The 18,805-nt window shown below is 40.0% G+C and overlaps 1 protein-coding gene across 22 annotated transcripts in view; it reads right to left on the bottom strand.

Annotated features, from left to right (window-relative positions):
* MADD (MAP kinase activating death domain) overlaps positions 1-18,805 on the bottom strand; it is a 68,421-nt gene that overhangs the window by 27,642 nt on the left and 21,974 nt on the right. For 6 of the 22 annotated variants that reach the window (XM_064714246.1, XM_064714265.1, XM_064714256.1 and 3 more), the window contains exons 7-21: positions 18,344-18,424; positions 17,129-17,185; positions 16,211-16,389; positions 15,392-15,627; positions 14,869-15,024; positions 13,809-13,916; positions 12,772-12,965; positions 11,848-12,179; positions 11,078-11,217; positions 9,753-9,854; positions 7,791-7,850; positions 7,232-7,334; positions 6,012-6,198; positions 5,696-5,846; positions 3,095-3,301 (exon numbers count right to left, since the gene is read on the bottom strand). In XM_064714246.1, the coding sequence (XP_064570316.1) occupies positions 3,095-3,301; positions 5,696-5,846; positions 6,012-6,198; positions 7,232-7,334; positions 7,791-7,850; positions 9,753-9,854; positions 11,078-11,217; positions 11,848-12,179; positions 12,772-12,965; positions 13,809-13,916; positions 14,869-15,024; positions 15,392-15,627; positions 16,211-16,389; positions 17,129-17,185; positions 18,344-18,424 (2,293 nt within the window). Of the gene's footprint in view, positions 1-3,094; positions 3,302-5,695; positions 5,847-6,011; positions 6,199-7,231; positions 7,335-7,790; positions 7,851-9,752; positions 9,855-11,077; positions 11,218-11,847; positions 12,180-12,771; positions 12,966-13,808; positions 13,917-14,867; positions 15,025-15,391; positions 15,628-16,210; positions 16,390-17,128; positions 17,186-18,343; positions 18,425-18,805 lie in introns of all 22 variants that reach the window. The other 16 variants (XM_064714255.1, XM_064714259.1, XM_064714264.1 and 13 more) reach the window with 9 other exon arrangements.

The raw sequence follows: 18,805 nt of genomic DNA, 5'->3' as shown, positions 1-18,805 counted from the left end.
AGCACATTAAAAACAGACTAGATTTTACTCTTAATTACTTAGTCGAAGAAGAAAAACAAAACTTCAAATAAACTCCCAGGGTATAAATATTACACCTATGGCTTTGTTACGTGACCCTGAACTAAACAGAACAGCAGGTCCAGAAAGGGCCTCATGTGGATGAAGTATGTAGCACAATCTTTTGTGCTTAAAAAAAACAGCCAAAATAAAGTGATCTGACCAGACTAAACAATTATTTAAAAACTAGTAATGTTAATTTCAGTAAGTACTGACATTTTCATTAACAGTTACGGAAAGTATGCAATAAACCAAACTTATCACTAACACAAAGGGGTAAATTAATTAACTATCAACTTAAAAGTCACCAGTGTCCTAACAAAAAGACCTACACTATAGGTGATAAACCCTGGAAGACAAGAACTCTAGAAGTAAGCAACTGGTGAGTATCAGAAGCATCATCTTCATACTGAATTTTCTAGGTAGGAATTAGGTATCAAGCACAGTCAAGATCAAAGCTCAGATGGTAACTCAGATCCTACTTCACCTCAGAAATAGGAAACCCTGTGAACTTTATGGCCATTGTTCCTGTAGTACCAGAAAACTCCACAGCTTCAGCTACCATAGATTCAGCTCCAGATTTGAGATGCAGTTTAATCACCACACTAACATACACTCTATATATGACTACTGCAAACCGAGCTGTACATTATTTTGCTCCATCCTTCTGAAGACTTCTCATTCTAGTATTTCTTCCCGTATCTAGGTAAAAAGGGTAGCAGCCCAATTTGCATTTCATCTATACAATACCAAGAGATTAATTCAAAGTTGTATTTACATTTTTGCAACTTGAGGCTGTAAGTACCTTCCAAACTTCACAGAATCACAGAACTGCTGAAGTTCAAAGGGACCTGAGAACACCACCTAGTCCAACCTCCATGCTTAAAGCAGGATCAACTGAAGCTGCCTGCCACAGGATCATGTCCATTCAGGTATTCCCTTTCTCCACAGATGGGGAATCCAACACCTTTCCAGGCAACCTGTTCTAGTGCTGGATCATCTTCACATAAAAACATTTTTTCCCATGTTTAAATGGAACTACTTACAAATACGTTGTTATTTCAGCAAGATGTAAATGTTTACCAAATGCTCTTCCCTAAATAGTTTGAATGAGAACACCTGCATTTCACAGCTAAGCCACAACTAACACCAGTCCTGTATATCTGAAGCTGTCTTGTTCTGAAGTTTCTATGACAGAATATAAAGGAAGTATAATAGGCAAGCAGCCTATTATAAATTATCTCTCTTTAAATTATCTCTCTGCAACACAAGAGAAACATCCTTTACTTCTAGATCACACAAGTCAGATGAACACACTATGGAGACTACACTATTTTTACAGCAATTTCCTAAGAAGTGACTTGCATACTAGTTCATGTTTTGCAGTGAAAGACAAAAGCAGATAGGAAAAAAGGCTTCAGGAAAAACATTCAAGTCTTTTGAACCTTGGTCACTCTAGGTACAACCATATTCTTCTTGTAACTTAGCTCCATAAGAGAAAAGTGGAAACCATCAGAACCATCAATGAGAATGTACCTTTGTCTGTCCTTGAAGACAGTGAATTGTTTAAGGCTTATATTCTGGCAACAGTAGCTAACATGGCATATTGCATAGCACTTCTTTTGAAAAGCACTTCTTATGATGCTTCACAAACAGGAACTATCTGATGTCTATGATTTCCATTTCTATGAGGCTTTAACTTCATCAAAGCAAAAGAAGCAGTCTTAGCAATCTCATCAAAAGATCTCTCTTCATTCTTTAAAAGAACACTGTGCTAGAGACTGGTTTATTCTTAGTTGTGCCAGAAGCATACTTTCCTTTTTCTCTTCTACAGAAAAGTAATGAAGTACCCAGAGCAAACTAAAAAACTAACTGAAATGTTGGACATCTGAATTTGCAACTCTCTCAGCTTCCTGACAGCTTTTCAAATGGAGTGCAAGACTAGTTTCTGAGCAACAGCTTCCATAGATTACCTCTTTAAACAGAAAGCCAATCAAGTCAGAGGGGTTCAATATCACTTCAGGACTCGACAGCACCCAGCCTGCAGTTACCATGTGTGTATAAAAATGCATGTCTGTACTCCTGTCACTTAGCTGCTGAACTCACACAATCCCTTGTCTTATGTCACAAACTACATACAAATCCTCACAGCACCACACTTTCAGAAAATTAATCCTTCACATAGTCATTCCACTAAAATGTTATTTTAAACAGGCTGCAAGAAGCAACGTCTATAATTTAACATTACATATTTTTGCGGTTCAGAAAAAATTTCTCATATGCTGATGATACTTCTCATGTTTACAACCCATAGCCCACAGGATCCAACCAAAGTAATTTTTTTCTTTCTCCTCCACCAAAAAAGTCTGTGAAGCCCTTTTTAAATAAAACAGTTCTGAAAGCCCTATTTCAAACTTTTTCCCATGACATAGGGAAAAGCTAGGTCATCTAAGAGGAAGACAGGAAAATCTCCAGGGACCAGCCTAGCAGATGCTGTTTACAAGAACACACATTCTATTTGCTATTGCATAGAAGGAAAATCCATCAGTCCCGCTCACTGGAACTGTAACACTGTAACTAAAATCTTTTTGGAAATTTTGTTGTTAACAAACAGCAGATTTTGGATCCCACTACATCAGGATACAATCTACATAATTCATAGGTAGCCAGCAATGACAGAAAACTTTTGTTTCATGTTTCCCTTCCACAGCTGCCCTTTCTGAAGTCCTGCGGTCCCTGTTCCTCTTTTGCCATTTCCCGTTGCTTGAAAACAGCAATCACAGAACAAAAAATAAGGCTGTTTAAGGTGTAATGAAATATAGAAACAATTAAGATTAGACAGCTTCTGGGAGAAAATTGCAGTGGATAGTTTATCCAAGAGTAGGGTGAAAACACATATGATTGTTCCTTGTGATCCAAGGTGTAAATGAAGCATGTTACAGTAGCAATGTAGTGCGTTAAAATGGAGAGAATGCAAATAGAACCTAATGCCAAACCAGAAGTCCCCCCTGCACTCCACATGCACCTCAATACACACCAATGGAAGCAATAAAATTTTCTTCCTTTAGACTCCTTGTGTCAAACTCCCTTGGCCCTTTGCCTGCAGGGCTCGGTGGCTTTGGCATTAGCTGAGGTACCGGCAGCTGCATCGCAGGCTTTGGCTCCACTCTTGGGGATGATGCAGGATCCTTGCCAACTGGAGTGACAGATCCATCTGTAGGACTTCGTTTTCTCTTTTCTGGTTCTTTAAATTAAAAGAACAGTGTTGAGAGAAAATAAATTAAATAAATAAAGAGAAAGAGACCTAAGGAAAAAGAAAATGAGAGCAGGAGAAGAAAGATGAGACAGATGGTCTCACCTAAATCATTAAGCCTGGCACTGAAACAGCTCAGTGCCACATTTGCTCCCATAGGCCAACCTGGCCTGCTGATAGTCTGACACACTGGTGGAAACAGTAGAGGAGAAAGCCAGAGTACTGTTTTAGGGATACTCAAGTATCTCATTTCTGTATATCTGAAACCTAGGAATGTTCTCTGACACAGTAACTGGAGCATCTCCTCTGCTGAATTGTGACAAATTAAACAACTCTGCATAAACTACCAAGAATACAATTTGTAGAAGATAAGTAAGTTCCACTCACAGTGCAAAAATGACAAATGCAATCAATTTCATGGGTAGCACTAAATGAAACTTCGGTTAGGGAAAAAAAAAATCCCAAAAATACCAATCAGCTATGGGTCTTCCATCAATCTCTGAGACTTCCTATAACCACATGTCCCTGAAGGCACTTTGGATTATTTCTCTGTAGCAAACCTCACAGTTTGAACTACAGCAAAACCTTCAGAAAAGAATAATTAAAACCAGGTTTTTCATAAAGAGCTTCATGCACAAGCTATTTCAATACCTGATGAATCTAATAGTCAAAACTTCATTTCCTATTATCTAAATCTGTCATATCACTAGATTTTGTGATACCTTTGTTCAGTGGATTTAAGATTCTGCTACCAGTAAAACCTTTCAATTAGAGTAATTGAAAAGAATCAACACCTAACATTCAACAGACTGAACACTTCCTTCCTTCAGAGCTGAAGTGTTTCCCCAGTTCCTTGCAGATCTTTCAGAAACCTACTCAACTTTGTAAGATGTGAATACCAGAAGTGGGAGCACTACTTCATTTGTGGGTCTTGTTACTGATACACCAAGATCCTATACAGTAGCTGCATTCCAAACGTGTATTCACAGATACACAGTGCCCCCCTTCCCAGTTTTTACAGACACAGTAAATAGTGGGAAGTTCACATACAGTAGCAGGAGACTGCTTCCTAGTATATACCTCCCAATCCTACTACTATTGCCAACTATCCTTGTAATAAAAACAAGTCCTTAGTTTGACCACATCATAATAACTTAATCACAACCATGCTTTATTAAGACTTAGCTTACTCTAGACAAATAAGCTATATCCATCATGTCCTGTAGGATTACTAGTCTATTACTATATGTTAAATAATATCAACATAAGGACTAATCTCTGTAAAACATTTCTAGAAATAAATACTAATTTCAACTAATTGAAAACAAGTAAACCATACTAAACAGCTAAAATATGACTACAAATGAAGATGTTATGCAGTAATGAGAAGAGTCTTTAAAAGTTGAAAAGAATCTTTAAAAGTTTGCACCAAATTTTGTCTGTCATGACCACAATTAGTTTACTGGGAAAACTCTACTTACCATCAAATTATGCTATTTGGTCTTCATTCTAAAACTACTGAGTTTTACATCGGCCACTCCAATTTTTCTTAAAAATCAGTGTCAGACTAAAAGCCTGTAATTACCAAGATCAGCCCATTCTCCACATTCAGGACTGTTCCACTAGCACAGCCTTCCTTACTTTCCTCAGCATTCCAACAATGACTGGAAAGGAACATGGGATGCATCTAACTCATTAAAAAATCCCTGATACAAGACCCAGAACACTGACTATAATGGGTTTAGTAGATGCTACTTCTCTGCTACAATGAAATAAGTAACTTTTCATCATTTGAGATTACAGAAAAGTCAGATACTAAGCAGAGATTTATCTGTCATCTTTTGCTTTCTTCCTTAGCATGCATTTTCTTATTTAGCATTAAGAATCAGATTCTTAAGAAACAGCTGAAAAATAAAGAGATACTTCCAGACTTTCTTCTCTAAGATATTTAGTTGTATGAGAATAATTGTGTAGTGCAACGTGGTTGGTGAGACCTAAGTCACGTATGGTTGCACATTACAAGTATCTCCCTCCCTGCTGAGGTTGCCTGCAACAACTTTCCAAGACTGTGGCTGGGAAGTTTTAGTTGAAGGTCCCCATTCCCAGACTTCCCACTTCAGCTGTAGAAGTGCCAGGCTTTGTATCTCACTGCAGAGTTTCCATTTTCAATTACATATCAGTATGGCCGTTATTCTGCTTTGGTCCAGTAACATGTGTGTAAGAAACAGGCTTCAAGCTTTATAAGGCTTCAGTAACAATGGTACAATTCTCACCATTTTGGAAGTGTTGGAAAAGCCCTGAAATATATCAAAAGGCACAAAACCAGCTACCTTCCCAATCTTGTTTGGTTCCTGAACACTATACTCTCACGAACACTTTTCTTACCTTTATTATAGTAGTGAGTATGTGCTATCTCTAGCAGGCCAAACACACTGGCCATGCCTCCCAGGCCAGCATTAGCATATGACTGTTCCAGGCTCAACACAGTGCACTTCAGCAGGTCCAGCATGCCTTTATAAACCTTGCGGCTGATCTCCTGCAATGAAAGCCCCATTAGTGCTGCTATTTCTCATGTTAGTAAGTCAAGAACATAAAATCTCAAACTGCTGTAACACCAGCTTTTTGCAATTAACAAAAACTTCCTGTGAACTGAGCCTCAGCAGACAGGCAGAGTGAGGACCCTGCTGAGCTCAGCACTGACCACGTCCTGTATGACATCCTGTCGAGCGTCCTCCTCGGACTGGATGGTGCGGTTCAGCTTGCTCAGCACAAAGACGCGCAGCTGCTCGCTCTCCAGCAGACGTCGGACTCTCTTCATGTTCAGCCAACCAACGCCTTGCCCATCAAGAACATTGTGTACCACCTCCTTCAGGAACTGCTGGTTCTCACTGATACATTTAAGAGAAAGCAGGCAAAAGTTAGCTAACCTCTGCTTACCTTGCCTTGCATGGGAAGAGAGCTATGGCCAGGGCACGCACAGAAGTACCTTCCCTATCAACATATCTGACACGCAGCACTGTCTGCTGCTAACGTAACTGCACACAGCTCAAGCTCTGTTCCATAGGTGTAGTAGCAAATACTTGATTTTGTCCTTAATTTCCTATAAAAAGCCATAATCAGGCTTTCCTCTAGCTCCTCTAGGTACCACTCTATCCTTCACTTTCACAGCATCCCTCAGAATCCATAGGAATCTTTATGCCTCAACCTTCTCCTACAGCCCCCACATGTGAGCTGTAAGCTTTCTTTAAAAGAGGAAGTGCAGCACTACTAATACATTACTGCAGCAGCCTTGGCACATGTTTGCTCAGCTTCTTTTGCCACAGAGGGAAAGGTAAGAAGAAGGAAACTCCTGTGCAACCTACTGCATTCCACAGTCTAAACTGCAGTTATTGCTCTTTCTTGCCCCCCAAACCCAGGAGTCAAAATAAATTCACTCTACCCATGACTGCTACATAAGAAAGCGAGAAGCAAGCACAGGCACAGGTCAAGTAATGTTTACTTGCACCATTCTGAGTCCCTTCCCAAGGTTGAGAGAAGCACTTCACATGAATTTACGGAATCAAACTTCTTCACTGGACTCAGCTGATCCCCCTGCATGGTGCATTAAAACTCCAATGGGCTAGATCACCTTGTCCAGAACACTCGATTAAAAAGAATAACTACTGAGTTAAAGTAGAAACCTAGAACATTTTGGCTCTCAGACAGAAGGAGGATACATTTTGGAGCACAGAAAAATAAGCATGTGCACTATTAACTGTAAGACATCCATACCATATCTTCTTAGACAATAACATGTCCAGGTCTAGGGCAACAGGAAAGTACTATTTAATTTTCAACAGCTAGACTTCTGAGAAAATATTGGACAGGTATGAGGCCACTCTAACTACACTGTATACTTGAAAAGCAGGAAAAAAATATTACCTGGAATTGCTAGATCGTCCCTGAGGCGATGGAGATTCTCTTTTCACTGTTGGGCTGTGCTTTATGACTGAAGACTTCTGATCAACAAGGGCCCGTCTGTTTCCTAAAGAGGAGAGGAAACAGAATGAGAGGAAAGGGCAGGAAGAAAACAAATTGATCCCAGGACAGTAACAAGCAACACTAAAGTTGGCTAACACACCTATTTGAATTACAGGTAACAGACTTCAAACAAAATGGAAACTCCAAGAAAGCAGCAGCGTATATCATATTCTAGCATCACACATCGGCAGAAAACAGTAATGGGAGTAATGCAGAGAGAAAAAGAGATGGTAATGGGAGCAGGAGGTGAGAGGCAGGAAAAGTTTGGCTGCTCTGCATGCAGTTCCACAACAAGAATCATCTTCAAATTAGTCACTATATGTAAAAGCATAATGCATTGAGGGTGACTAGTATAGATCATGTGGTACTGGTTACCCAGCGAGAAAGGTAGCCCGAAGTCAGGCACAGGGAATGCTGGAAATTGTTACATCATGCACAGCTCATGCTGTAGGGAACCCACCTTCATTGCTTACTGGGCCAGCTTCAGTAATAATCTCCATTATAGTATTTAACCCAAATACTGGGACACAAAATATACAATTAGTAGTGTACTGAAATATCTACACTCCCCACTGTCAGCATCAAAAGAATCCAACTACCAGCTTCTTCCCAGCCCTCCCTCAAAATAAAACCCAATGACACTAGAGCAGGAAGGATGTTTGAAAGCCCAAGACCACAAGGGCCAGAATAACTTATCTTAAGAGATAGTGCTTGACTTGAAATTTGGCATCGTGGAACCAGTGTAATGCATCTTCAAGGACATTATTGCACATATTGTATTTGAAAGGCACTACAAAAACCATCTGCATCACCAAGGAAAAAATATCAATGGATGCACATGAAATAAAAATTAAAAAGGAAGATGGAAAGTGGTCAAACAGCAGCAATGAAATGGAGTCCCAGCATCATTTCCCATTACAGTTAGAAACACACACTTAGCAAGAACAAGTTAATGCAGCAACTTTGTATCTCTACAACAGAGACAAAAACATCTAAAAACCACTGAAGTGCCCAGTGGGCATCCCAGTGAGCCAGCATGCACATGTAAAAGAACACACACACACACACCCCCACTCTCACACACACTTGCACATGCATAAAACAGACTGAGCTACTCCATGAAATCCCATCCTCATATCTGCACAGTAACATTAAAGGCCCTACAGGATTAAAACAGTCCAGAAAAGAACACTAAAGTGCAGAAGATGAGGCACAAAGCATGAATGAGGAATGGCAAACCCCATCACTGTTTTCTTCCAATGCATGGAATCAGTCATTAAGTTTACCCATGGAAACAACCCTGACACGAAGCATGTTTCTTATCCAGTACAACTGGACATAAAAACATAACCAACTGGTAAAAGGTTGTCAAAAACAGCTGTGCAGAGTCTCTGCTAGTGTTTTCACCCTACCAGTCCTGTTACTCCTTATTTTACACACAGGGAATGATTACTTGTCTCAAAAACAAAGTCCAAAGCAGAAACATAAAATCCACCTTTTGGTCTTTGTTTCTACAAGGTCAAAGGTCAGCAAAACATCATACCAACCTTCATCCACATCCCTTCCCAATTCCAGATTAAAGTAATCTTTACCGATAAAAGTGATGAGGAGGAAAAAATAAATGAAAAAAAATCAACACATTAAAACAAAAGCAGTAAGTTCTAATCAGAATAACTCAAAAGGCAAAATAAAACCTCTCCTCTGTAGCATCTGAAAAGGTCTCAACACTACAACACCAGTGCAAGCTCAGTCACCCCTGTGATATTACATTTGGCACAAGGATGACCAGGCAGTCTAACACCCATGGTGTGAGGGGCATTTCTCTAGTGCCCATTCAGACATGTTATCTAATGACATTGCAGACAACCAGGAGATGTTCTAATGAAAAGATTGTGCACATATGTTAGGGATTGATCTTCACTCTCATAGAACTGAAAGCATGGTTGTAATCTGATTTTCTATTTAGCAATCTGAAAAGATGATAAACACTTTTGAAACTCGCATAATCTGCGGTCTCCATGGGAGGTTGGCATTACCCTCATTTACAAATGCAGCATCATCACTTTTACAAATTACAGACTGCCAAGCATGAAGATAGTGGCAGTACAAAAGCAGGACCTACCTCTTGGTTCCCATTCTTTATACTGAGTTCTTCAAAATAAAAGTGAACAAAATACACTATGAATGTTGGTTTTGTTTTGTATCTGTTAACTCAGCCTAGACCAGACACTCTCCCATCCCAACAGGTGTTGGGAAAAAGACTGAGAAATATCATAACAATTCACTGTCTTGCTCCTTAACACAGCTACTACCCAAACAACCAAAAGGCATCACTCTCAGGATTCCTGTCAGGGGTAGGACCTCAGACTGCCAAGTCACAAGAACTGAAAAGGCTGTAGAAGATAAAGGGAAAAATTATTACCTTTCAGGCTGGGAAAGGGAGTATTCTTATCTCTCCCAACTTTGGTTGGTAGGGCTAAGTTGGACAGACTGAAACTTGTGCTGTGGTTTCTGTACAGGCTGCCTATGACAGAAGACAAAAACAATTAAGGTCTACTGCTCACTGCACACACCCAAAGATCCTGTAATTCGCCATCTTATTTCAGATCTTTAATGATTAAGTTCTTCTTTATTACCCAAAAGTCTCACTACCACAATATGACTTCATTTACATTGCAACCACATGTATAATCAGATTATTCTAAACAGTACAAAAAAATAAGTCTAGGCATTTGTGTTACAATAATTGACGTTGGATCTTCAAGGCTGAAATTTAACAGCAAAATCCTCCTGTGCTGCACTTAGATCACATCACTTTAGATCTATCTTCTAGTTTGATCCTGTTTTTGGGAGCAAATGAATGGCTGGGCCACATGAGAAAACAGGATGACAGAAGATCTGTAAAACATGTAACTCTGAATTGAGGACTGTGCACTGTGTCTTGTGAAACACTGTAAATCTGCCATGGAACCATGCTTTGAAATAGAAACTTTTCATTTATTAGGAAAAAACATACATTCTTCCTGGTACAGGCAGATCTTAAGGACACAATTATGCATCATCATCCTAGCCCACAGACAGCCTGAAAGCATCACATTTACATAAAGGAGCTGATTAACACTTCAAGTTATTAAAGTGTCAACATATTATTTCAATTTTCTTTTGTTCTTTGTTTTTTTGTAGCCTTATTTTAGTAAGAGTCATCTTACCAGAAACATTTAACATATTTTCCCCAGTGCCAAAAACTTCTTTCACTGCTCACTGCTTTTTATTGTAGTGCAAGACTCAAGTGGCCATGCCTTATGTCACTGATTAAGAGACTCTGGATTCATGTTCCACACTTCTGGTTTTTTTTATTAAAATAAAATTGAAAGTAGGCAATAAAGGAATTGAATTTTGTACCTCAGCACAAAACATGGCAGTATGGAAGGCATATTACTGTAAGATTTTTTATCAATTTCTTAAAATTACACAATGCTTGGTTTAAATGAAACTGAGGAAATTTCTGATCTGTGCTCTAAAATGCCATACAGCTCAAGGGGCTAAGTACAAAACCAAAGTCTTTCTTACTGAAGAATATATAAAGCAGTAGTTGTCAGCAGTTGTCAGTAAGCCACCATGACTACTGAAGAGCTGGTAACAATCTGACAACCAACTCATTTTCTTGACTAGCCATCTCTCTATTCCATCTCTCTGTACACTCTGATATAATAAATAAAACTAGCTTAATTAATGCATGGTACATACTTGCAAAAGACATGATGCCCCCAAAACCTTCACTGCTGGTGTTGGAGACAGTAGAGTTTGGGGAGCTGGCCCTGGAATCTGAATCTGCATCAGAATCACTGGCCAGTTTTAAACTGTTTGGCCGAAGTAACTTCTGAGACCTTTAAAGAAATTAAGTACAACTGTTATTAGCATTCCCCCTTCCCACCCCAAATCAATACATCATATGGTTGTAGGAGACTGATGTTGGTCTCACTCCCACCAGTTTTCACCATACTACCTGCACCCTCAGGAAAAAAAAAACAAACAAACAAGGAAAAGAAAAAAAAAGAGAACTGAAACATCTTTACATTCAGGCTTTTATAGCCTTTCAGGGCATGCTGAAAACTTGTCTACAAAAGGGCATTGGCAGACTTGTAGGTAAAAGCATTCTGGTTTGAAAGGAGTAACAAGAAAACCTATTGCCACCAATCACTGCAGTATCTTTCCCCCAAAAGACAAAGACTTACTGAAACAGTTTCCAGAAATCAGTACATGATATGTTAGAATGTTCTAGAAAGAACTGTTAATTCTCATAGCTTCTACTGCTTACATAAAAGTAAGGAACTGAGGACTAAGAAAATGCTTTTATTCAAACCAGAAGGGTTGACAGCATTTCAATATTAAATGAAAGTGAGCAACAATAAATCTCAAAAGCCAAAGACATTTGAGTGCATGAATGTTAAACTACATGAAGCAGACAGAAACCCCAGAAGTACTGTACAGAAGGGCAGGAGACAACAAGGACTCACCTGCTTCCATTGAGGTTTTGGTTAAATCTTGGGGTATAGCTCTCTTCCTGCTCATCATCCTCATCCTCTGTAGGAAAACCATACTGTGGTTCAAAGTATGGGTTGTCATACTCTCGCTTCCTCACCACCCCTTCTGAGGAGCTCATGCTGCCAGCTGCGATGTCACTCTCACGACGATCCAAGCTTATCTTGGGAAAGCTTGGTTGCAGTGGCAAGGAAGAGAGATGGTTTGAAAATCCAGCAGCCAACTTCTCTTCTATTTCTGCTGAGTCTGCTGCCTCCTGTGGACCAGTCAAATCATTGATCTGTTCGCTAATTTGTGTTACATACAACTGAAGGGCAGGACAAGAACAATTATTTCAAACTGGGAAATCTGCACAGTCCTTGCTGCTCGCTACGGGGCCCCCACCACATCCTCACTATCTGTGTCTCTACACAAGGATTTCATACACACTGCAGTATTTGGTCCACCAAGTAAGTTCTAGGGACTTACTTCCCTTTAAAACAGCTGTGACTAGTAAATGTTAACTCAGGATAATGGCTTTCCATTACCATGTTCCCATTCTTCTTAAAAGACCACAAATTCTTGAGTTTCCCCACCCCACTACCTGTTCCCTTAAAGATATCAGGTCTTTCCAGAATCTGTAAAAGCAATTCCTGCAGTCCCAACCTGGACCATTTCTCTCTGCTAATGCATTTTTCAATGCACTTGAACTTTTAGTACAGGAATGGTCTATCCCAGCATAAGAGGATACCAGCAAACTCCACCTTGCTCAGAAAATCCAGGGTGTGCATGCAATTAAATCTGTGCATGGTGTCACAGTCCTATTAGCTTTTGCCCTTCTCAGAAAGAACCACGTGCATTCTCCCATTCTTTATATCCTAATATGCTGATCTTGAGGCTGAACTCATCTCAGTACACACATGATTCACTCCATGGATGACAGTGCTGGGGCTGCTACTGGCTGTAGTACTGGAACTTGAACGAGGCTGGTTATTCTCTTGGGAGTTCTCGCTGTCCATGGTCTGTTCATCAGGATCTCCTGAATATTCTTGAAAATCATCAAATTCCACTTCACTAGCATCACCAAGGGCTGCGTGAGTCAGGGGGTCAACATCTGCAAACACATCATCATTCGTTTAACAAAACTGCCTTCTTCAGCCTTTTGCCCATCTAACTAAATATTCCTAGAAGATGAGGACTGCTCAACAGAATCAACTTGCATAAAAATTTAGGTTGTAAAGGACTTTTGGAAGTCATCCATTCCAATTCTCTCCTCAAAGCAGGAGCACTTGCAAAATTAAAGCAGGTTGCTCAGGGCTTTGTCCCACTGAGTTTTCAAAGTTTTCAAGGGTTGACATTCTACAGTGGTCCTGGGAACCTATTCAATTACAATAACCATTAAATTATTTTCTTTACATCCAAGTAGAGTTTCTTTGTTGCAGTTTATGATTATTACTTCTTGTCCTTGGGACACAGGAAATGTTTTGGGACTTCTAGATTTAGTTTATTGAACAAAGTGAGTGTTTATGCAGCTTCCATATAAGCCACAGAGAATGCATTTTTCTGTCCCCACTAGGACAGAGCAATACTTTAAAGCTAGCACTGAGAACCAATATGCAGGGACAGGAGAGAGCTCACTGTCTCAGAGACTCTGCTGTCCATATTGCACAGTATTTACTGGCAGCAGCAGATTGTTTCCAGATCTAGTGAACCAGTTTTGTTCAGCAGCACGTATTTCTGTCTTTCCTCTTCACAATGTTGCTTGGAGGAAGCTGTTTGTAAGCAGGAGAAATGTCCTTTCTCAGTCTACCCACACACTTTTACCTCAGAGCAAGACCACAATGCGACAATACTTTGTTCTGATTCAGGGATTTAGGGGAGGCCATTTTCCCAAAGCACTTCAGATGAATTAGGAAAGGGAACCTATGTGGACCTTGTGAAAGTAAAAGTTACTCACTTGGGGTATCACCATTAATGTCACATTTCATCATCTCACTGACAAAGTCACCAAGAGAGGAGTAGGAGGAACTTGAATCGTCGTAGTCAACGCTGTCACTGCCACTGCCACGAGAGAGAGATGAGTGGCAGCATCAAAGCAACAGCAGGCTCTGATGCTTTAAAGATCTGAATCAGCACTGTTTTCAAGGACCTCCCAAAAATCTCATATTATAGTAGCTACCAACGAATTTCACAGGCCAACTTCATGAAAGGTAAGAGCAAAAACCATAACTTTTAGGTATGTGAAGAGTTATGGGAAGACACTTAAAATCTCTTAGTAAAGTTATGAGGCTAAACATAAGTGAGTAGAGAATAGTATATTAATTCACAAAACATGTGTGTTTATGTAGGACAAATTCAAGGGAACTGGGAATCACAAGTAAAACCATTTCCTTTTTACACTAGTGATAAATTCCATTCTGTTAGGACCACTGGTGCTGTGTAGAATGCAAAATACGTGCAAGTCCAAGGCTGAAAGATCTCACAAACCAGGGAGGAATGAAAGGGAATAAAACTAGACACAAAACTCCATTAAATATGGCCTAAAACTACTATATAAACTTTCATTTCACTTTACTAAACACACAATGTGGTTACAGGCAGTGGGTAGTACTAAGATTTGCATAATTATGGATAGGGAACAGAGATTTAAGAGAGTTGTAGGATGGGTGGGAGTATTTGCAATACTGCAACAAAAATAACCAGAGAAAGAACAGCATGAAAGAAAAGACAATTAGGGTGTGAGGAAATGACAAATGTCAAGTTGCATACAGGTAGCAAAAGAAAACAGGAAAATAAGTATGGAGAATCACAGTAAAGGAATACACAAGCAAAGCGTTAAGAAGTTTGCTGTGATAACAGAGCAGTGAGAAAATTTACTTCAGTGTCAGTACTCTGCCCAGACATGAAATGAAACAACAGCCTGGCAGACTACAGGAAAAGGCTGCAAATGAGAAGTAGGACAGGTCCAGCAATCTGAAATAACTCTCAAGTGACTATGGGCATGTTCCCCACTAACCTGTCATCAGTGGCATCAGAATCTGTTTCCTTCTCTGCTGGGACATTCAGGGCCTCAGCCAGCTGTGAATTGCTGTCATAGACTCGATAGTGGATGGGCTGCAGCTGGTGAGCATACCACTTGGGTTTGTCACCAATTAGGGCTGGGTCAAACATGTCTGCACAAAAAACCAAGGAGAGCATTAACCAAACTCATTTACTGGTGTCAAAGGCTTCATTCACAGTGACACTACCCTTTACTAAGTCTTGCACAAAGGGGAAATCTTTAAGAAGCCTACAAGATTTCTCCGTAATCAAACAAGAGGTAAAATTAATTGGAGGAGCAGCTCACCAATAGCAGAGCTAACCTGGGAGAAACACATGAGGCCATACATAAAAAGAGAAAAATATTCCTTGAACTAGATTCCTCCTCCCCGCCCCGCCAGCAGGACTAATATGGTATAAAATTAAATCCTTCCCTAGAATGTCTGGTTTTTAAGCTCCTGCATTACATCCAAGTGCAGGAAAGGCAAGACCAACACTTACTGTTATGAATTCTTTGGAAAGCATAATTAGTAGGGTTGAGCGACCATTCTCCAAAATATTCTACTGCCTGTGTTCTGGAAAGCTTATCTGCAAAAGGTGTTTGCTTGGGCCTAGAGGCAAGAAAAGAATTTGCCTGGAAGGCTACCACTGGTCGTGGGAAGAGGCGAAGAGTGCGAGTATGCATTTGGAAGCCTTGCAAAACATTTGGTGAGTTGAAGAATCTCACCATAGCAACCCTAAAAAGAAACACAGAACAATACATTAGACAAGAACACAGAGAAGAACGAAAAAAGAATAGAGAGCCCTTAAAAGGTATGCCATAGACAATGTTTCAAACCTTTGAAGAATGATAACCTAACTCTTAGAAAACAGCTGTCTTGCAAAAAATAAAAGAAAAATCCATACAAACCAAAACCACTTTGTTCTAATTCACCATCTTAACACAAACACTCAGTGAAGGATAACATTCTTGTTTCTACTAGCTGAGGTAACAACTAAGTCCCCGGGTTTTTTTTCCTGTATTTAAGGTTTGTGATTTAAGCTGAGGATACAGTATCAGACTGACAAATCCAGGTAAAGTGGATGATCTATAGGAAAATGCAAGAAGCAAAACACCCTCACCTCAAGATATATCTATTACCTGCATGAACATAACTGTGTGAGATAAAGACTGTAATTACTGCTCTTTTTCCCCACAGGATGTCAAGGAGAATCTGGAATAGTACCTGGCAGATACTGTTTCATCCACGGAAATGTTTATGCTGCCCTCAAGTGCAAACTTTTATGAAGACTCAATGCCACCTTCCTGTTAAGCCTCACCTGGTAGCCACATCAACAGAGTCCACATCATTTCCATAGATCAAAGGGTTGAATTCTGTGGAGGGAGTAGACTGCAAATCATTCTGTGGTCTTCCCAGCAGCAGAGGCACCTCCTGCCCCTCATGAAACTTCTCTAGATTAAGAATTGGCTGAGTATTCAGGCTCATGCTGGCCAGGGCCTATTGAAGGACATTATGCACACATTCAGCAAGAACAGTTATTTAAGGAACAAATGATAAGAGCTACCCTGCCCTCTAGGCAATTGCAACAATTATGCATGCTCCATTAATTCCTGTTAAACCACCTCCACGCTGAGTCAACAAGCATCTCCAGCCCCTCCTTTGTGCTGATTGTCAAAATGATCTCCTCAATGCTGGAACAGTCCTGGAGCCAGTCAAGGAGTAGCACAGAATTCAGCTTTGCTAGATCATTCATGACATGAAAGCAGATAGTTCTAACTGGACTACTAGTAGTATGGCACTGCTTAACTCTACTGCTTGTAGAGTTATTTCCATGTGTAATTTGAATACATCTTGGGAATTAGAGGCCTTGAAACTTGCCCTTAACGGTGGCTATTCAACCAGTAATTTGATATTCCAGGAAAATGTGGAGACACCTCTACAGAAACACCTGCTTTATCCCTGAAAACCTCCACTTTCCACTGGAATGAAGCCTTCATCTGTCCATAAAGATACCACTTCAACCCTCAGAAAATCTTCAAGGAGCAGCACAAACGGAGAATCAGTTCTGGACACCCAGACCTATCCAAAATCTTCCTCATTTTTCCCATTTGCCACTGAGGCTTCATCTTTTCACTTAAAAAAATATATATATAAAACCAAAACAAACAAACAAAAAAAAACTCCAAAGGAAAAGGGTAAAATGGAAAATTGAGGGGAAAAGAATAAAATAAAGAACCTTGTTGTCAGGAGTGAGCAGCTGTTTCTGAGTGATTGCAGTCATGCTAACCAGACACTGGAGGCAAGATGGAAGATCATATGATAACACCACAGCAGCCCATCAGAGCCAAGACGAACACATGACCACAGAGAAACAGATGGAAGGAAAAAAAATATCTATTACTACCAAATATCACAAATGAGAGGAAAACGAAACGGACCACAAAATAGACACATCTTGGGAAAGAGGTATAACTGCCCCACCCCCAAACATTCATATCTGGTCACTTTGAAACAGGCAAGCCTGTTGTCCTTAATGATGCAGCTAAGAACTTTCTACAGCAGTTCAAAAGCACATATCCTGGAATTCATTTATTGACTCTAAGAACCAAAGGCACACAGAAGTGTTAACCTTAACAATGTGGGCCACAATTTGTCTGCTTTGTACCTGCAGCACTCCTTTGCCAATGACAAAACCTTAATAACAATGTCCATAGCAATACGCAGGGAATGTAAGCTGGAGCTGGGTGAACACCGAGAATTTTAAATATATCTTCAAAAAAATTGCAATCTGTTCTTCTGATACTTGAGTTTACCTTTGCACTAGTGAGGAAGTTTTACTAAATAGTGCCTGAAATTGCAAGGGGGTGAGGCAGCAGTGGGGGGAGGTTGATCTAACAAAACTCCAGGCAATACATCACTTCCATCTGTGCTGATAGCAGGTACAGGGATATCAGAGAGGTTAGACACTTTGCTCTCCTGGGCTATGAGGAAAGAGAAAGAGCAAACCTCATCACATTAGTAGCACACTTTACCTTCAGATACTGCATGCAGCGTGCATAAGGAAAACAGAAATAAAGAGATAAAACCTGCTTGACACGATCAGCCAGGATGACCCAAGCTGATTAATGGCTTAGCAGGACCTGAGAGGAGAGACTGACACTTCACACACAGATCTGTGAATGGAGGGGAAACAAAGATGATCATAGCTTGATGGATCAAGTCAGAGTTTAAAGCCCACATGGCAAACGTAAAGGAGGGATCTGGAACTTTCGGCATCGACTGGAAACAAGTTTGCCTTAAACAACAAATAAGAAACCACCTGTTGTGTACAGGGACATTTCAGCTTTACATTCACTGACTTGCATTCTTATTCACTCTAGCAGAAGACTAGGCAACACTACATATGCTACATTCTGCTGCATCTGAGTCCTTTCACCAAAGTGAATATTACCTGTTTCAGATGCTTTTTCAGCTCTGAAGCTTCAGGTTCTGGCAGTGCTGGCAAAGATTCTGCATTTGTGGGAACAATTACCTGGAATTAAGCACAACAACAGACTAAAAATTCCCCAGTTGTAGTAATTTCCAAAACAGAATCCCCAGAATCTCCAGCACTCCAGACACCGAGGAATAAAAGACACAAAAGTAAAATAAGAAATAAAAAACTTCACAGTCTCAGACAGACACCTGCTCTTCACTTCTTTAAGGTTGTTATTGTTTACAATATAATAAACAATGAAGTTACTTTATCATTTACCACAAAAACAAGAAATTTGAATCAACCCACACTTTCCATCAATTTGATGATGTTATTCACGTTTTCCTTAAATTAGCCTTGCTCATACCCTGGTAGAAAATGAGATACATAGCCCCACTTGAACCATGACAGCCTGTGGGAAGGTTCTTAACAGATTGG

The sequence above is a fragment of the Zonotrichia leucophrys genome, chromosome 5 (genome assembly GCF_028769735.1).
Source record: "Zonotrichia leucophrys gambelii isolate GWCS_2022_RI chromosome 5, RI_Zleu_2.0, whole genome shotgun sequence".
Lineage (NCBI taxonomy): Eukaryota > Metazoa > Chordata > Aves > Passeriformes > Passerellidae > Zonotrichia > Zonotrichia leucophrys.
This window is presented reverse-complemented; position numbering and strand designations above follow the sequence as displayed.